This window comes from Verticillium nonalfalfae (assembly GCF_003724135.2).
Source record: "Verticillium nonalfalfae strain VnAa140/NRRL 66861 chromosome Unknown scaffold_51, whole genome shotgun sequence".
In the NCBI taxonomy this organism is placed as follows: Eukaryota; Fungi; Ascomycota; class Sordariomycetes; order Glomerellales; family Plectosphaerellaceae; genus Verticillium; species Verticillium nonalfalfae.
Window position 1 is genome coordinate 17,729 of NW_021167276.1, and position 18,096 is coordinate 35,824.

The 18,096-nt window shown below is 59.4% G+C and overlaps 7 protein-coding genes across 7 annotated transcripts; 1 reads left to right on the forward strand and 6 right to left on the reverse strand.

The window, feature by feature from the left end:
• Window positions 1–551: 551 nt before the first annotated feature.
• On the reverse strand, window positions 552–1,489 carry RPS19 (40S ribosomal protein S19; the record flags this gene model as incomplete). Its single annotated transcript, XM_028641000.1, has 4 exons — window positions 552–607; window positions 682–987; window positions 1,059–1,122; window positions 1,457–1,489. The coding sequence occupies 4 exons, from the start codon at window positions 1,487–1,489 to the stop codon at window positions 552–554; spliced, it is 459 nt and encodes a 152-aa protein (XP_028494906.1).
• A 546-nt stretch (window positions 1,490–2,035) lies between these two features.
• D7B24_006881 (uncharacterized protein) lies at window positions 2,036–3,085 on the reverse strand (the record flags this gene model as incomplete). Its single annotated transcript, XM_028641001.1, has 1 exon — window positions 2,036–3,085. One exon carries the CDS (start codon window positions 3,083–3,085, stop codon window positions 2,036–2,038), a length of 1,050 nt encoding a protein of 349 aa, XP_028494907.1.
• A 1,640-nt stretch (window positions 3,086–4,725) lies between these two features.
• MDM10 (Mitochondrial distribution and morphology protein 10) lies at window positions 4,726–6,211 on the reverse strand (the record flags this gene model as incomplete). The annotated part of the gene is made up of 2 exons (XM_028641002.1): window positions 4,726–6,047; window positions 6,115–6,211. 2 exons carry the CDS (start codon window positions 6,209–6,211, stop codon window positions 4,726–4,728), a joined length of 1,419 nt encoding a protein of 472 aa, XP_028494908.1.
• Window positions 6,212–6,558: 347 nt separating this feature from the next.
• D7B24_006883 (uncharacterized protein) lies at window positions 6,559–7,329 on the reverse strand (the record flags this gene model as incomplete). The annotated part of the gene is made up of 1 exon (XM_028641003.1): window positions 6,559–7,329. One exon carries the CDS (start codon window positions 7,327–7,329, stop codon window positions 6,559–6,561), a length of 771 nt encoding a protein of 256 aa, XP_028494909.1.
• Window positions 7,330–11,388: 4,059 nt separating this feature from the next.
• D7B24_006884 (uncharacterized protein) lies at window positions 11,389–13,010 on the reverse strand (the record flags this gene model as incomplete). The annotated part of the gene is made up of 4 exons (XM_028641004.1): window positions 11,389–11,556; window positions 11,613–12,030; window positions 12,095–12,445; window positions 12,517–13,010. 4 exons carry the CDS (start codon window positions 13,008–13,010, stop codon window positions 11,389–11,391), a joined length of 1,431 nt encoding a protein of 476 aa, XP_028494910.1.
• A 2,075-nt stretch (window positions 13,011–15,085) lies between these two features.
• On the forward strand, window positions 15,086–16,784 carry D7B24_006885 (uncharacterized protein; the record flags this gene model as incomplete). Its single annotated transcript, XM_028641005.1, has 2 exons — window positions 15,086–15,570; window positions 15,629–16,784. 2 exons carry the CDS (start codon window positions 15,086–15,088, stop codon window positions 16,782–16,784), a joined length of 1,641 nt encoding a protein of 546 aa, XP_028494911.1.
• Window positions 16,785–17,012: 228 nt separating this feature from the next.
• On the reverse strand, window positions 17,013–18,071 carry URA1 (dihydroorotate dehydrogenase; the record flags this gene model as incomplete). Its single annotated transcript, XM_028641006.1, has 1 exon — window positions 17,013–18,071. One exon carries the CDS (start codon window positions 18,069–18,071, stop codon window positions 17,013–17,015), a length of 1,059 nt encoding a protein of 352 aa, XP_028494912.1.
• Between the last annotated feature and the right edge of the window lie 25 nt (window positions 18,072–18,096).

An 18,096-nucleotide genomic window follows, 5' to 3' on the forward strand; every position in this document is an offset into this window, starting at 1 on the left:
TGAAGAGATATGTAACGTAGCGTAGATGCAGGACACAGAAAGGTGGGCGGATTGAGCACTGGGAAGTCGCCAGATATTGCGGTTAGAACTCTCTGTTGCTGTTGTTGTTCTTGCCATTGCTATAAGAGGTCACGGAGATATCGCCGGCACAGGTTGGCGTTTCTGTAGGCAGACTCGCAGGTTATTAGGGAAAGTGCTAGTTACGAGGCAGGCGCCGGAAGTCGCGTGGTGAAGGAATCAACAGGTACTGAATGGGTGCCTTCGGGTCCAACAGCATCTACCTCTAGTCAATCGAAGCTCCATCAGGAGAACGACGTCGCCCAACGCCTGGAGGCTTACACCCACGGCATGCATGACACGCCGAGAAGCCGCGCAATCACTACGGCAGGCACACGACGAACATCAGGTCAAGCGAGCGACGAGCATACGGGACGTTGTATTGGGGTGCAAAATTCCTCAATGAAGTGAATCCTTTTCAACGCCTAAGCCAATGCCACCGTTGCCATGAAAACCGAACCGAAACCGAGCTTTTGCGCAGGTCATGGGGGTATTTACTCGTCATCCTCCTCGTCCTCCTCGTCAGCCTCAGCGGTGGTCTGGGCGATACCTGTTGTTCTCATTAGCACATGTACTCAAGGAAAAAAAAGGCCTTTTAGGTCTGGCGTGGGGAAAGCGACGTACGGTCAAGATCACGCTGGCCGGACTGGGTGACGCGGCGGCCGCCCTTCTCCTCGTCGTGCTCAACGACGCCGATCTTCTCAAGGGCCTGGAGGACCTTGCGGTCGACGGAGCCGGAGGCGTCGAAGTGGTGGGAGGGACGGACACCACGGTTCTTGGCAGAGCCGTGGAGCTTGCGGAGACGGCCGACACCGACGGTCTTGCGGAGGTAGACGTGGCGGGCGACGGCGGCAGCGCGGACGTAGAACCAGTCAATGTCCTGGGGAGGGAGCTCCTTGGCGGGACCGGTCTTGACGATATCGACCCAGCCTGCAGTCGTTTCGTTAGTCCAATGCCGCCCCTCTCCTTGATGAGACCAAGGTCTGAAAGTGAGTACATACCGGGAATGGGGAGCTTGCCCTGACGCTTCAGGAAAGCCGCGTAGGCAGTGATGAACTTCTGCGCCTGTTCGGGAGAAAGGAACACCAATTAGCAATGATTCCGTCGTCAGAGGTCTTGCGACCCCCTCGCGCCTGCTCGATTTCTATATAGTGTTCCATTCCGTATCCTCGTTGCACGCCGTTCAATATCCCGCGATGCGCGCCCTGCGCCGGCCCATCTAGGGAAAGAATGTGTGTTCGAGTCCCATGTTGGTGTCGGGTTGGCGTGCGGGTCGCGATCGTTGTCAGGGTATTTTCTTGGTTTTGAATATCGTCGGGCGGCAACTCGGTTCGGGTTGGTGGAGTGGTCGAAGCTATTTCCTGGCGGAAAGTCTTCAATCGGAAGGGTGTTGACCTACATCGACATCGCGAACGGTAACGCCGCCGGCCATTTTGAAGGTATTGTCGGGGGGGGGTGAGGGGTGGTTTGGTGGTGGGTTAGTGAGGTCGTCTGGCGATGTGAAGAGTCGGCGATCAGGCGGCGGTCGAGCAGTCGTTGGATTTTTCGTGCCACTTGCGAAGTCTTGGCGGGAGGGTAGGGTTTGCCCTCTAGTGTGAAAAGGGCACGTGATTTTGGATTCTCTTTCGGGCGGGGCGCACAGGGACACGCACGGACCAGGCTGTACCTTTCGTTTAAGTGGACCGTTGGTGTGGCTTGTCTTGGGTGGGGGCCAGCACCGGACGCCTCCATGTACGATGGTGGTCATCATGAGAGCCTGGTGCCGTTCATCTCATCTGGCTGGAACGTATGCTCAACTATTTCAAGAGTTTGGTCGACTCGGATGAAAACAATCCATTGTATACCACAGGTTTCCGTGAGACAAAGTGTCAGAATCGCTTCTTCGAACCGCTTATTAAGTATGTAATCTACTCATACCTTCACTAACCCTGACAGTCTATTCCCAACGTCCCCCCGGTCCCCCTGAGACGCTTCCAATCTAAGCCCACTTGGCCAGCAGCGCCATGATACCGGCACCGAAAATGATGCACACAAAGGCACCCAGCTGCTTCCCGAGTCCCGACCTCCTCATCTGCGGGTTCAGCATAAACTCGTGCGCCAGCAACTCGACGAGACCAGTGTACATGAGAATACCGGCGCTGATAGCGTCAAAGATGCCGTTCGTCAAGGTCTGGTCCGCGGCGTTTGTGGGCTTGGCACCGAGGCCGGCGGCGATGCCAATAGGCGTGGCGAGACCGTAGCAGCCGGCGAGGAAATACGGCAGCCACCAGCGGCCGCCGGGCCAGCTGGCGATGGCGAGGCGGGAGCCGAGACCGAGACCCTCCATGAACTGGTGGAAGACGAGGACGATGAGGAGGATGACGAGGTCGTCGGTCGTGGCAAGGACGAGGCCGATGAAGATGCTGTGGAAGATGACACCAAACTCGAGGATCAGGATGGCCGTCAGCTGGCCGGCGAGGGCCGGGTGGTCGCGGTCGTGGTTAGCGAGGTGAGCGTCGGCCTCGCGGTCGCCGTGCAGAGCGAGGCTGCCGCGGGGCACGGTGGGGTCGGAGGCATCGCCGTCGTCGGAGTAGGGTCCCTCTCCCTTCGGCGACGATGCGGCGACGACGGCCGACTCAAGCGCCGCAGATTCGACCTCGGTCACGTAGCACTTGCCAAAGTGCGTGGCGAGCAGCTCGGCGAGGAACATGGTGAGGACGGTCATGAGGCCGATGAAGAAGGCCCAGTCGTACTCGCCAAGACGGTCGACGAGACAGGGGTCGCCGAGCTGCTCAGCGGCAGGGGCAAGAAGATGCATCCAGGCGGTGGCGATGATGACGCCGGTACCGATGAACTTGAGGGCGAAGAAGAGGACGGGCGGGGCCTTGACGTGGGAGCTGCGGTGGATAACGATGGGGATCAGGGCGCCGAGCAGGGATGCGACGAGGAGGATGAAGACAGAGGCAATGCGGAGGCCCATGTTGGACGTCTCGGCAGGGCTGCCGTCGCAATCATCCTCGCGACGCTGGAGGTGAAGAGCGGGTTGCATGGCGGCGGTGTTCGTGGCGGCCGGGCGTCGTGCTGCGATTGATACTTGGTGGTGATGCTTGGTGCTCGAGTGGCCAGAATTGCTTCGTCGTTGACGTTGTGCTTTTGCTGAGGACCAGCAGGAGGACCAGCAGGAGGACCAGCAGGAAGCAGAGTTGGCAAGATTTCCGGCGAGGAAGCGACCAGGAAGGAATGCAGCAGGCGCAAAGGGATAGCGGCAGCAATAACAAAAAAGGCGGTTTTTGAAACAGCGGAAGTGTCTTCTCTCCTGTGGCAGTGAAGTTCCCTTCCGAGTGCGAGACAAGATCCGACAAAGTCAATTCTGCATGCAGGCCTCTGCCGACGACACGTATCTTTCGTCCGACTGATCGGTTGAGTCGTCAATTGATGTCTATCAGCCTTGCCAATGCCAAGACCCGTCAACTTGGCACCGGGGCGGCAACTCTTGTACTCCCATGAGGCTTGGAGCTGGTGAGAACCCGGATGGCCAGAACGGCTAGGCGGTGCCGTTCTTTCAATCCGTCGCCGCTTTTTTCCTCTCTGGATCGAAAGAACGAGTAGGGTGGTCGGGGCGTCCGGCACTGGCGACTCGGCTTCACGGCACAGGCGGTGGACGCAGACTGGGTCTAGCGCGAGGCCCTGAAGCCTGAAGTGGCCCCTATAGGCCCTGTGTAGCGCCGTTCGCGCAGCGTGTCCAGCATGTCCAGTATGCGCGAATTGGTCGGGTTGGACCTTGGGAGGTGAACTAGGTTCGGTCGCTTGTATTGGCTAAGATAAGCTTGTTTTAGTTCACAGCGGTGCGCCTGGCGACTCACTGCTTGTTATCATGCTCGTCTCAGCCGTGCTTGTCGGAGCCGTGCCCGTCGAGGGACGATCTTGTGTGTCGTTCACGTTGCATGCACAGTCATTGCCCTTTCTGGTCGCGCCAAGCAGATGCACCTCGAAACGGAAAATACCAAGACTTCAGGGTGGCACTTGTGGGAGGGGAGACTGCAGGGCAGAGGACCCGGCAAAGCGGCACCATCCGACGAGTGATTTGGCTGGTTTCTGGCCTCTGGTCTGCTCTGGTCTGCTCTGCTCTACAGTAGCACATGGTACATGGTACGCGTCGCTGGCCATCCAGGTCCCCAGTGGAACCCCCACGAGCAGCAGAGAGCGTTGCATACCAGCCCGTTGCCCACTACCTAGGTACCTTGTCTTGCTAGTGTGGATGACAGTACTGTTTGACTTTTTAATGTGTGTATTAACAGCTCATTAGAAGGCGCCTAGTCATTCAAACTAGACACGCCAAGCGGTTTTCGGCCATGTCAGCTTTGTTCAGCGACATTTCACAGGCCCATGTCCTGCTCTCCTGTCTCTCCCTCACCCGATTCTATCACCAGGCACGTGTGAGACACGCCGAGATGTTCCATTTGAGCAGATTATGCGTCGTAACATCGTGGTACTGTACAGCCGAGGCAGCCTCCCGTCCAACCAAAAGAGAGACACCCTGGCGCCGTCTAGATGCTGTCCCATGCTTGTTCTTCTCCTCCTTCTTCTTTTTCTTCTTCTTCTGCTTCTCCTTCTTCAGACTCTCTCGTCCGGGAATAGTTCCGGCCCGCATGGCCTGCTATGCCATGCGGGCGGCATGCACACTAGCCCTCATGACGAGAACTGAATCTCGGCCCCCACCGTGCGGAACGGCGAGTCCAGGCTCCGCAGGTCGATGCCGCTGCCCAGGCTGAACAGCAGCGACTTGGCCCGCCCTTCCCAGAGGATGCCTATCCTCAGGTTCTGGTCGAGTCGCGCCTTGATGACCCCCGTGTACTCGTCATCCTGTGGGGGCGTCTTTGTGCCCCATTGGCTGCCAGCGTTGTCATCGTCGTTGTCGTCGTCAAGCCGCCACGCGAGCTTGGCCTCGAAACTCCTCTCCCTCGGTCCGTCCCTCGTGGGCTTGGCGACGGGCACGAGCACCGTCTCGGGCGGCAGGAGCGGGTCGTCCGCCCTCCACTCCATCTTGGCCCGGAAGCTCCTCTCGCGGACGAGGCGCTCGGCCGACAGCGCTGGGTCCATGGCGGCGCGCACCACGCGCTTGCGCCACAGCTCGAGGCCGACGGCCCAGTCGCTTTCGTAGCTGTACACGTTGAATCCGAACCGCGTCGCCACGCTGCAGTGCCGCCCCGCCATGACGGCGTACGTCGCGCTGATGTTGCCCATGAGCGGGTTGATCGTCAGCGTCGTCGTCAGCGGCGTGCCCTGGTGCGACGGCAGCGTCGCGAACCGCGCCCCGACCGACATGCCGCCCGACTTGTTGAGCGTGCCATAGTAGATCTCGCCTCCCGTGCTGAAGCGTCCGTAGATGCGCTCGCGCGCCGCGTCGTCCTTGCTGCTGCTGCTGCCGCCGATAGCCTGCGTGTTTGTACTTGTGACTGCGTGGAAGTGTCCGTTGTCATCCGTCTCTTCGGCATCGCCGCCAAAATTGTAGATGCCGCGTAGGCCGAGAAGGCCGCCGTCGGAGGAGGCGAGGCCCTCGACGGCGTATCGGCCGACGTCGTAGTGCGCCAGGCCGAGCAGCGTGCCCCCGCTGCGCAGGTAGTGGCCCGAGACGGCGCTCAGCTGGAGCTGCAGCGCGGGCGAGATGCGCTTGATGACGAGGGCCTCGAGAAGAGACTGCGGCAGGTAGAGCCGGCCATAGTAGAGAGAGGCGGCGGCGGGGCTCGTCAGGTCAAAGGGCTCGAGGTCGTCGAGGCTGGCGCGCTGCGGGAGCGCCGGCAGCGGCTTGTAGGACTGGAAGAGGGTCGAGAGGGGGAGGCGTTCGGACTGCGGGGTGAGGTAGGCGCGGAGGGGCACCGAGGAGTAGAGATAGGAGATGGAGCCGTCGACGACACCGACCGAGCCTAGCTGGTAGGACGTGGCAAAGTTGGGCGACGCGAGGGAGGAGAGGGTCAATCGGAGGCCGAGAGGCGTCTCAAAATTGAGGAGAGCTGCAGACAAGGCCCTGTCAGCCGTGACATGATCCCCAAAAGGGGGGGAGAGAGGAGGGGTTCATACCGTCAGCGGTCGAGTTCAGAGACGAGTAGGAGCTCTCTCGATTCCAGCCTGTCGCCTCGTAGAACGCACCGCGCACGTAGTCCATAAACTCCCGCATGTTGGGCGGTTTCTAGGTGCCGATTTGCGGTGGTCCCGTCAATCCTCCTCCTGTTATCGTGGGCAAGTCATTGGTGTCGCGTGTCCGTGTGTGTGAGAGAGCTTGCAATCTGGTGTTGCCAGCGATCGTCGATCGCGATGGCGGCGCTGGGCCTCGGAGGTGAGCCAGGCAGTGTCGTGATGACTAAGCCAAACACACTCACTTCCTCGGATGATATGACGTTTCTGTCCACACGCCATCTTCAACACCTTGCTGCACTTCATCGCATCTCGAGTCTATTATCAATAAAGGAACCGTCGGAGGCTTCATTACTGTATTTGGTATCTGTTGCTGCCTGCGCCTTGCTGTTACAGCCCACTGAGTGCTGCCTTGCTGGCGGGGTCCCTTGCATACAATCGATCCAGCTTCATCTCCAAGACCCTGACCTTCTCCTGGCTCTCCTTTGCCTCCTTCTCCGCCGTCTCCATTCTAGTCTGCAGATCCAAGACAACCTTCGCCCGCCGGTGCGCCTGCTCCATACCCAGGTAGCGTCCCTGAAAGTCGAACAGCAACCGTCGCTCGACGATGACGACGGCTAGGTACGACAGAAACATGGCGATGGCCTCGGGCGTTCGCGCGATGAGGTAGAGTATTCCGATCGTCCACACAAAAGCCTTGGAGGGCATGAGAGGGCAGAACATGCTCGACAGATCGCGGAGCAGAGAGCACACATCGCGCAGCAGCCGAGCCCACTGCGACTCGGCCTCGCAGGCCACCTTTTCGGCCCTCATGCGGAGGTGATGCATGCTGCCGCGGCCGACGGGCTTGTCGGCCGGCTCCCGCTCGCCGGCAGGCGTTTCTGTTGTGTACAGAGGCTGCTGCTGCTGCTGCTGTTGCTGCTGCTGTTGCTGCTGTTGCTGCTGCTGGTCGTCGCGGGGCTTGTGCATCGGCTCTTCGGCTTCGTCTTGCTGATGCGCGGCGTCGCCTTTGATGGGCATCTGGTTCATGCGCGGGACTCGGGCCTCGGCGGCTGCGACACCGAGACAGGCACCGCAGGCGGGCTCCAACGTCTCGGCCATGTTGGAGAGGGTCATGCCGATCACGGCTAGAAAGTATGCTTTGATGGGTCCGATGGCCATGTTGATTGTTCTCTTTCCGTTTGAATAACTGAATGCGTTCTGCGAGATGATTGTGGTGGATTGTGTCCTTCCCAGTAGCAGTGCGTTGGGGCCTGACATGATGAGCGGGCATGGTGGCACAGCGACACTTGTGCGCCGACTGACGAGATGACGACGCAGTTGTCCATGTTCGGTTCGTCGCCAATAGCCAAGGTGCGGCGGTGCTCGCGAGTGGCAGGTCTTGAGCGTGATACCATCTCGCAATTGGCCGTCATCCTGGCTGACCCCCTTGGCGGTAGGCCACGAATGTCAGCATTTCCTTGGCTCTGTGGTGTGGCCGAAAGCCGGTAGGATCCGTCTTGGCAGGGCTGTGAAGGTTGCGATGGATGCGTCGACTTCAAGCAGCAACTGTCAATGGAAGCAAAACAACCACGCCGGGTCGATGCCGTCCGAGCGGTTCGGGTACCTACCTCGGCGGCCTTGATAAGTGGACATGCAATATGCAAATCATGGTGGTGCCTGTCCGACGATGAGCCGTCGGAGAAGCGGGACATCACACCGGTTGTGAGCAGCCCTACCGACATCTTGTCCTGTGCCACCATTTCCCAGTCATGCTGTCGTCCGTCGGGACCTCTTCTTGACTCACTCACGGCATTTTTCTCGGGTGGGAAGATGTGCAGTTGGGCGACGAACGTCTCGTCAAACCCGTCAGATGTTCCTCGCACCAAACACGCCCAACAGCCCATGCTGAGACGGTGGCTTCAGAGCACGCATCGAGAAAATTGATCGAGCGAAAGTCCTTTCCCTTTGCGTTCTGCCCATGGCCAGAGTCGAAGTGCCGGTCATCTTGCGCCAACCGGCTGCGAGATTTGGCCCTCGCCAACGAGCCTCTGGGGCTTTGTCCGGCCATGTCTGTGTGTTCCTGCATTCGGCAAAATCCAACGAACCCAAAGCCGTGAAGGATCAGATGCAGCCCCTCCCCCCCCCATCTAGCTTTCGATCTCGAACGGTTCGCCAAATGCGATTGACTCGAGCGGAGGACGGCGCCAACTGGAAAAACAACCAACTGAGATTGTGCCCAGAAGCAAGGCGGGTGGGTGCCTTGCTTGCATTGCTTGCCTTGGCTACAGGTACCTTTTGGGGTCCTTCACGCTGCAGATGGGGATTTGAACCCCCCAGAGGCTCTGACTATCGACACTCCCTGCCAAAGGCGCGGTTGGTGCATAGCCTCTCCATGAACAGAACGTCGCCCCGACACACCTCACAGATCAGCGGCACCCCGGAATTCCCAGACACAGCCCCCATGCGAGTCGCTTCCGCGCGTAATTGTCCACAGGAGCGCCTAAGTTTAGCGCCTTCGACCACATTGGTGCTTAGGCAGAGGGTACGGTACGCGGGGAAAAGCGCGAGGTGCCTATTCTCAGCCAAGTCTCGCGCTTGCGTACGCGCATAGGCAGCTCAGAATATCTTCCCATCTCTCGTCATGCTCTGCTGCCCTACGGCGCTGTCCCTCCTGGGGCTGTCATGGGCATCGCGGCATCCCAGCCGTCGTGCTTCGCCGTTTTCGCGCCGCCCGGGAGCTTTCTGCACCGTGATCCTTCCCACGCGAGGGCGAAATAAACCTGCAGGAGAGATAGCCGTTCATGGATCTCGCTCCCGCGACCGTGCCTGCACGCCACTGACGGGTTGTATTCCTCGCCCGGCCAAGATCCTGCGACATTTCTACAGACCCCAAAAAACGGGGCAGCAAGAGGCGGGAACCTGTTTCTCCCCTCCTCGACATCTGAAACGCACCAGAAGACGCAGTCGTGGCTCGCTTCCATGCGCCTGCACCATCCCTCTGCTTCAGCTCGCTCCCCGTTTGGACACATGACCCGTGAAAGAGAAGCTATTTCCGCCATCCGGTCGTACGATTGTCTGTTTTTGGCGAACGAAAAACGCTCGCCGCGGACTCGGCTGAAAGGTCCACTGTGACCTGTCTAGGTAGAATGCGGGTTGTTCTCGCCCGTTGGTGGCGGGGCCTTTTCTCCTTTTCTTTTCGTGATGGCGACGCCCAGTGGTGGCATGTCTGGCGGTGGCAAACGATGGGATCAACGGGATCGAAAGCTCCAACATGCACAAGAGGGGCCTGCGGACAACGGACCGATCCGATGGTCTGCGGCTCCTTGCCGCGACCGGCCTTTTGGCCAGGGAAAGTCGCTCCAACCCCCCCCCCCCCATCTGCCGTGGCTCCATGTGTGTCGAGGCTGAAGAGTAGGTAGCCAACAGGATCGCCCTTGCGTCACGAGGGCATTCGAAATACACCAACTACGAACTGATGTCTCTGACTCAGTGCCATCCCAGTGACAAGCATCTCGAGTCGCGACAGAGGTGACCAACAGCAGAAAAGCCGTACAGCGTCGACTCGCAAGTGGAGTGGACAAAGGGCGCCGTCACCATCAGCAAAATGAAATCTAAGTAGTGTTGGACTGTGCGCGTGCAAGTGCAAACGTCACTCCCAAGTCGACAATGTTCGCGCCGGAGCAAGCCAAGGTGGATAGGATAAGAAAATCTGTGACAGGGCCTCGGACGGCTCGGAAGGCCGCCGAACATGAAGCCTTCCTCGATTCTGCAACATGCACGCGCTCGGTTTCTTCAGCAAGGACGTGCAGCAAGAGCAGCACCGGCGATGCCCCGCATCCTGCGACCTTCCCGTCATCGGGTCGAGGACGTGGGATGGCAGATAGATGGCGGGTGGGTAGACAGGCAGGCAGGCAGGCAAGCACACGCCCATCACCAACAGCGTCACGAGACAGGGCAACGAAATACCGAGTCCGAAAACAGGCCAGCGTGAACGTGCCCCAAACCGCAATGCCTCACATCATCCCACTCACGGAATCCGCCAACACCCCGTCCTGGCTCTCGCTCGTCTCCTGCTGAGCGCCCGCCCATGCCCACGTCTGCGCCGCGGACCAACGTCGTCCCCCTCGTCCCATCGCCTCGCTTCGCAAGGATCACAACCTTACTCGGCACTTTGCCATGCCCAGCTCCCCCCTTGTACTTGCATCGTCGCCGTGTTCGTCCGCAAGAAGGCCTCTCGTTGGGGCCGCTTCTGAAACATGAAACAAACGCAGGTCCAGCCCGCACATGGTCCCCCTCCAGGATTCATCCAGCTGCATTCGACAACCTCAGCTGCACCGAGCGTCGAGTTTTGACACCCCCCTCCCCAAGAATCAAGAAACGGACTACCTCCTGCCCCCCGTGCATCAACGGTAGCCTCCCTACATCATGTATCCGTTGGCCAGATCCCTGACCGCCCGGCCGCGGGACCAGGCCCAGACCGTCTCCCTTTTCTCGTCCCTCTCTGCCAGCTGATGCCCAGGCGTCATGGCACCGGTGCTGTTGGGGGCGTTCAGCTTGGGGCGAAGCGGCCGCGGACCCCGGCAGCCGGCCTGGTTCGCGGCAGAGGGAAAAAGGAAAAGAAGCAACAATGCGCGAGATTTCTTCCCGCAACACGGGGGGCGGAAACAGGAAACGGAAAGCGGGACAGTCGGAGACGAACAGCGGTCGCTTGATCCTGCTGCTCTTCCGGGTGCCTGGGTGGAAATCGAGACCGGCCAGTTCAGCCTCGGTCGCTACCTTGCCATCTCGTTCGGGCCAGCGTGGCGTGTGGCCTGATTGGAGACCTAGGTCGCGCGGCCCGGGCCGTTACGAGGTCTGTGGCTCTAATCGTCGTCTTGTTTCGCTGCTGTACGCTTGGTCAAGACGGGAGATGTCACACACACACACACACACTCTCTCTCTCTCTCTGATCCCCTGTCGCTCACTGCCGCAACCCCACACATTGCCAGAAAGCAGAAAGATGAACGGAAATCATGTTGAAAAAGACAAAATAAACTGTAGCATGTTCGTCGCAAAGACTCTGGTCTACCCGAGGAACATGTTCCTGCGAGAGTCTCTTCCCTGGTTGCCATCAACGCCCCGTGTACACCCAATCTCTCACGCAAACTTTTCTTGTACTGCTACACGGTTTAGGATGACATCTCTTTCCCACTCTCCTCTCCAGTAAAAGCCCTCTCTCCATAATTAGGTTCGCACTCATTATTGTTGGGGGGTCGACACGGAAACGGCTGGTGGGGTTGCTGATGTTGTCGACGTCTGGGGGACGACGAACCGCCCGCGAGGGCTCTTAGAGTCGCTGTCTTCGGACTCGTCGTCGCTGTTGCGGTGGCTGGGGCTGTCTTGGTCGCCTCTGCGGCGGTTGGTCATCTGTAGCGGGTCAGCACATGCATCAAGTCTTCAACAGAGATTCAATCGTGACGCACCCAAGAACGAACACCGCCGATGAGTCCCAGTGTGTAACCTCTGATGAACTGGTCGCCAACCGGCGTGCCTCCTGGCGTTGTCGGCGGAACGTCGATGCTGAGACGTGACTTTGCCGCGTTGGCAGCCGAGCCGGGAGTCAGGATGCCGTCGTTCGGGCCGTAGAAACCGTTCGGGGCGAGAGAGTTGCGCACCGACGGTGCGGGGCTCTGCGGACGCGAGGCAGGCCAGTACTGACGCAGCTCGCGGCTGAGCTCCTGGCCGGTCGTCGACCAGTTGGTGCGGATGTTATCGCGCAGATCCTGGACATGGCGCTTGAGATCGAGCTCGTTCTTCTTGAGCCAGCTCACGTTGAGCTCCTGGCGTGAGGCGCCGCGCTTGAATTGGCGGGCAATGTACTTTTCGTAATCGCGGACGATCCTAAGAAAAAAAATGTGGTCAGCTCGGAGCCATACGAGTACGTCTGGATCTCCTGGGTACTCACTTGGTGATGATGCCCGTGGTGCTGACGCCTTCAGTGCGCTGGGTTACAAGGAACTTGCCCTGCTCCTTGATGGGCTTGTAAATGTCGTCGCCCTCGTCGGCGCCGTAGGGAAGATCGTCGTGCGCAACGTAATCAATCTGGTGCTTCTCAAGGAACTCCGTCGTCACGATCCAGGGGCAGTTGTCAATGACCTCGTCCACCCACTTGCAGTGCCTCAGCGTCTCGGCACGCTCGTTGCCGGAGAGAACGGTCAGGCCCTTGCGCTTGTGGGTCTCGACATCGCCAGTGACACCGACGAGGAGGTATGTGTTGGGGAAGGTCTTTTTGGCCTGCTCGAGCTGTCGCATGTGGCTGGATGAAGAGGTCTTTGGTCAGCGCCCATTTTCACGTGGAAGAGGTCGATTGGTCGACGAGAAACATACCCAAGATGGAACAAATCGAAGACGCCGTCGGCGTACACCCTCACGGGTCGCCCGACGGGCGGGTCGTTGGTCCTGAAGCCGACGGGGTGCACAATGCCAGAAGGCGGAGGCGCCATGCCCTCGGCCTCCCTGGTGGGGAAGCCATCCTTGAAGGTAGGCTTGCGAACCTTGGTGCGACCGACGCGCTCGGCAATGTCGACGCTGGCCTCGGTGGTGTCGCTGGGCTCACCAGGGTCGACGACGTGGTCGGCGTACTCTTGAGCACGATCCGAATTGGCGCGTTGCCTCTTAGACGGGTGGGCGGCAGCAGAGTTTGAGTCTGTCTTTCGGTTGCCGAGAGAGGTCGATTCGGGAGCGGTGCTGTCGCCCTCTTCGCCCGAGGCATCGCGTGACGGGGCCTGGAGACCAGAGTCGACCATGTCGCTTGAGCCGGGCATGTTGGCGTTGTTGCGCTTCCGCTTGCCGGCGGCGGAGGAATTCGAGGGCGAGGACATTGTGGGTTTATGACGGACGAAACCAGGGGTAGGGTCGACAGGGCCTGCAGGGCTTATGTCAGGTTGCAGGCGAAGCGTGGTGTGGCCGTGGGGATGATGCGGTCGTGGGCAAGTCTGCAGCTGCGATTGGGCTCCAGGAGCTAGTAGGGCGATGATGTCTTTTGGCCGGTGCTTGGCTCAAAGGTGGTCGCGGAGGGCTCGTTCCTTGGTTTGGGGGGGTGGATGGATGGTCGAAGAGCAGGTTGGGATAACGATGATGAAAGAAATAGGAGGGCCCGAAAAGCTTGGTTTGGGAGGGACGGGATGGGAAAGGTGACGAAGGAGGGATGGGCTGCGACGTGTGAACCCGGGAAAACGCGCCTCCAGTCTGGACAGACGGACCAGTGATGTGATGATGTGCGGATTTCTTGCTGCAGGTGCCGAGTGGGCTGCGGATGCGGGTGCGGCTGATCCAATCGACCTGCAGGAGAGTGACGACAGGAGGCGAGACGGCGAGATGTCGAGATGTCAGAATATCAAGATATCAGGATATCAAGATGGCAAGGTGTCAAGATGCCAGAATGGCAGAAATGCAAAGTCGACAAGAGGCAGCCCAAGAGGTCCCGCAGATGTGAAAGTCGCCAACATTGGCTGTACATGCCACGAACCGAACTCCTGAAATTCCCCAGTCCAAGACCTCGCGTGTCTCCTTACCTCTTTCCCCCCCTTCCCCCTTCACGCTTCCCCCTTCCCAGCGTCCAGCTCCGAGCTTCTAGCTTGTGGCTAGTAAAGTAAGGCAGGTGGCAGCCGTACCACCTTCTTGCTCTCCCGAACTCCCCTGACCTGCCCCTTCTCTTTCCCCCTTCCTCCCCTGCTAGGTACTTCCCCCCCCTACCCGCCTGTCTACCCTGGTTGCTTGTGATCCTTGTGATTGTTGAGATTATGGCCCCTCCCCTGTAGCCCTGAACACCTGAACACGGGGAAAGTGTGGCGTCATTCTGCCTGTGGCGGTGCTATTTAGGGTGGCTGGAGGGCGAGATGAGGCCATCTTGTTGAGGGTGGAGTGTGGCTTGACCTCGTATTGCATCATCATCTCCCAGTCCACTTTGTTCAGCTTAGGCCCATGAGGTGGATTCTGGTTCCGTAACACCTCCACCAAGCTCCACGATGCGTCGCTCGCCTCGCTCACTTTGCTCGCCCCGTTCCTCCGAGTCTTGCGCTGCTCAGCAGTGCTCAGCAGTGCGCAGGAGGGACGAACAGTACCTGAGCAAGGCTCGTGCTCGAGAGCTGCCAGATTCGGGAAGCCGGTAGCACGGTCCTTCCCACGCAGCTGTCGGATATCTTGCAGTAAAGCAACCAACCACCTTTGGACCTCGTCGAAGCATCGTCGCCTTCATTCGCTATGCGCGAATCAATTGCTGGAATGATGATCGAATCTCCCTGTTGTCGAGTTCGAAATCAGAAGACACCAAGAAGAAAATTGAGACCATCCGTCCAGCATCCTCAGCGTACCTCGTCACCGTGTCATGTCCTACTTCTACTTGAACCCACTTTCCCCCTGAATCAGACAACTCGCAGACAGCTTGATGAGATTGATCCTCTCCTACACAACAACGACAAGAACACAGACCAAGCTGAGCCTCCTGAAGAAAAAAATGCAGAGATCGCACCATGATTATAAAGAACGTCATGATCATTCTTCCCCGCCCCCGCCACAGGGTCCAGCATCGGACCGCCGTCGAGGCCATCAAGGTCCCCGCCGTACCTGCGAACAACTCGCACTAACACCACAAGCAACCGAGCTCGACCATGCACAAAGCTCTTTATCTACATGCTGCTTGCTTGCTTGCTTGCCATATGAGGTGTCCATTGCCGCGGGCCTGGCCATCAAGGTGGCCGGCTCTGTGACCCCGCGCTGTGTTTGGATGCCTTCTGGATGGAAGATGGCCAGGCGCATTGCTGCGGCCTGTCTCATATATCAAGCAAGACTGCCACTCCAGTAGAATACCCTGATCTTTCTCGTCAGCGCAGTGAATATTTTAGTGTATCTGCCAGTATTCTCTCTGCCCTCTTGCCGAGTTTCAGTTGGTCTCAACATGGCTGATCTTCACACACCTGACATCTACGACGTCCTGATCGTCGGGGCCGGACCCTGCGGTCTGGCAGTGGCCTCACGTCTTTGCGAGCATTCGCCTTCCGCTCTTTTCACCGATGACGAGCATCAGAGGTACCACTGGGTCAAGAAGCATGGTCGACGCATGGCTCTCAAGAACAGGCGGAATGGACGTGTTTCCCAAAAGGCCATGGCTCATGACAAGGAGCCGCCCAAATACTCAACCCTGGTCCTGGACGGCACTGGCGATGAATTCATGAACCGCTGGAAGACACTGTTCACAGCTTTCGACATCCACCACCTGCGTAGCCCCATGTTCTGGCATGTTGATCCCAGTGACCGAGATGCCTTGCTCGCCATGGCCCATAATGAAGGTCGAGAGAACGAGCTGTTCGAGCTCAAGAACTGTGTCGGCAAGGAAGTGAGCAAACATCTCAGAAGATCACGGGCCAAGTGTCGCAACCCATTGTGAGTTACCGTGGGTCATCGCGGAATCGTTTTCGGCTGGTGGACTAATGAGCTCCAGACACCATGCCGTGGTCGACGTTGACGAGCGAGATCGCAAAGATTACTTTACTCCACCCACGTCGCTCTTCTTACAACACTGCCACAGTATTGCTGACCGATACGGTTGCGGCCATGTCGTGCGGAAAGAAATGGTGCAGCACGTCGACTACCCTACAGCCCATATCAGCTCCCCAGACGAGAAGCTGTTCACTGTACGATCAGACAAGGGAACACATTACGCTCGAGCTGTCGTCCTTGCCGTCGGCCCGGCCAACAAGCCTGTCATCCCCAACATTGCTGGACTCAGCAGCCTTGGTCCCGACAAGGGATCCGAGCCACCCCACGTCTGCCACGCCATGAAGATCAAGGAGTTCCCTGCTACCGTCGTCCAGAACCGCATAGCTGCCCGCAAGCCCACCAATGTCCTCGTCGTCGGTGGCGGTCTCACGTCCGCCCAGCTCACCGATCTCGCCATCCGCCGCGGCGTCACAAAGGTGTGGCACCTCATGCGCGGTCCTTGCAAGGTCAAGCTCTTCGACGTCGACCTCTCGTGGATGGGCAAGTTCCGCAACGTCGAGCAGGCCTACTTCTGGGGCGCCGATTCGGACGCCGAGCGCCTCCAGCACATCCGCGCGGCACGCAACGGCGGCAGCATCACGCCGACGTACCACAAGAAACTCAAACACCACGTGGCCGCCGGCCGCGTCGAGCTGCGCTGCGACACGAGCATCAGCGGCGCCACCTTTGACGCGCACAGGGGCATGTGGTCCATCGAGACGACGCCCCCCGTGCAGGCCATGCCGGACTTTGACTACATCTACTTTGCCACGGGCATCGAGACCAACTTTTTTGACCTGCCGTATCTGCAGGACATGCTGGCGAAGCACCCGATCGAGGGCCACGGAGGTCTGCCGTCGATCAACGAGGACCTCAAGTGGGCAGACGACATTCCGTTCTTTGTCACGGGCCGCCTCGCGGGCCTCCAGCTGGGGCCGGCAGGGGGCAACCTCGGCGGCGCAAGGGTGGGCGCCGAGCGGATCGCGTGGGCCATTGAGGATATCCTGCCGGGCAAGTCGGCCCAGGGAGACGGCGAGGAGTTCGACGACGAGCTGCACTATGTGACGGCCAGGGGCAACAGGTTCCGCAGTCTCCCCGTCGCGGGAGAGGACGAGTGAGGGCTTGCTGTTCTGGGTTTGGGTGAGTGCTGAAGATGCGACGACAGTGTTGAAGAGATACAAAGATTAAGAGGCAGAAAAATGCAAAGAATATTTTATTATCCCCAAGCTCGCCATTCATGCAAACAAACTCCCATATGCTAAAACTTGACATAAGATACCATGAAGAACACACAGCAATAACCCCGAGACGGACGGCTTCCTCAGTCAGCTAACTCCCCCCGCACCCTATTTCTCCTTGTCGGTGAACCCCTTGGCAATCTGCGCAAACACGTCGACGCCGTCCTTGCCGAGCGCCGTGCCCACAGCGACGGCATAGGCGCCAGCGTTCCTCATCCTGCGGTAGGCCTCGGCATCGCCAACGCCGCCGACGCCAATGACGCTGATGTGCTTGGTCTCGGGCCAGCTCTTCAGCATGCGGGCGATGGTGCGGACGTTGCCGAGGGCGAGGGGGTGCAGGGGCGGGCCGGCCATGCCGCCGAGGCCGTCGCCGGGCAGGGCGGGCTTGCCGTCGGGGCCGAGGACGAGACAGGCGCCGAGGGTGTTGCAGGTGGTGATGAAGCTCAGGCGGCAGGGGGTCTTCATGAGGGAGGAGCGGGTGACGACGATGCAGCTCTTGCGCAGGACGTCGAGAAGGTCAGCAAACTGGGTGGCGTAGGTGTAGGGCGGCGTCTTGATGCCGACGGGGAGGTCCGGGGCCGCTGGCAGGACGTCGAGGTAGGCCTTGAGGCCGGCGGCCGTGTAGGCCGGGGGCGGGGCGTCGGCGATGTTGGGGCACGAGAGGTTGATCTCCATGGCGATGGTGAGGTTGGGCACTTCGTCCTGGAACGCGTCGAGGCGGTCGTAGCACCGCCGGATCTCCTGCGGGGTCCCCGTCACGGAGACGATGATGGGCTTGAGGTGCTGTGGTGATTTCTTGTCGACCGTCTTGTGGATCTTTTTGAGGAAGGCAAGGTACTTGGAGAGTGGGTAGGGCGAGTAGCCCAGATTGTTGACAGTCGCGGCGTCTTCTTGCGGGTTGATGGCCGGGGCCGATTCGCCCTTGGCCCTCTGGCGCGCAGAGGAGCTGGCGAGCAAGGTTGTTGGCGAGAAGAAGGCATACTGGTGGACGGCGTCGTCGTGCTCGAAGCCGTCGAGGAGCGTTGTGCGCGTCGTGATGGCGCCCGTGTGCGGGCTGTCAAAGATGGTTTGCAGATCTTCGAGCGTGGTGGCCCATGGGTTCGCCGAATTGAGCAGAGGCGGGGTGATGGTGAGCTCGGGGGGAGGGTCGCCTTCCATTGCAGACATTGTTGGCTCGACTGGCGATTGCGGT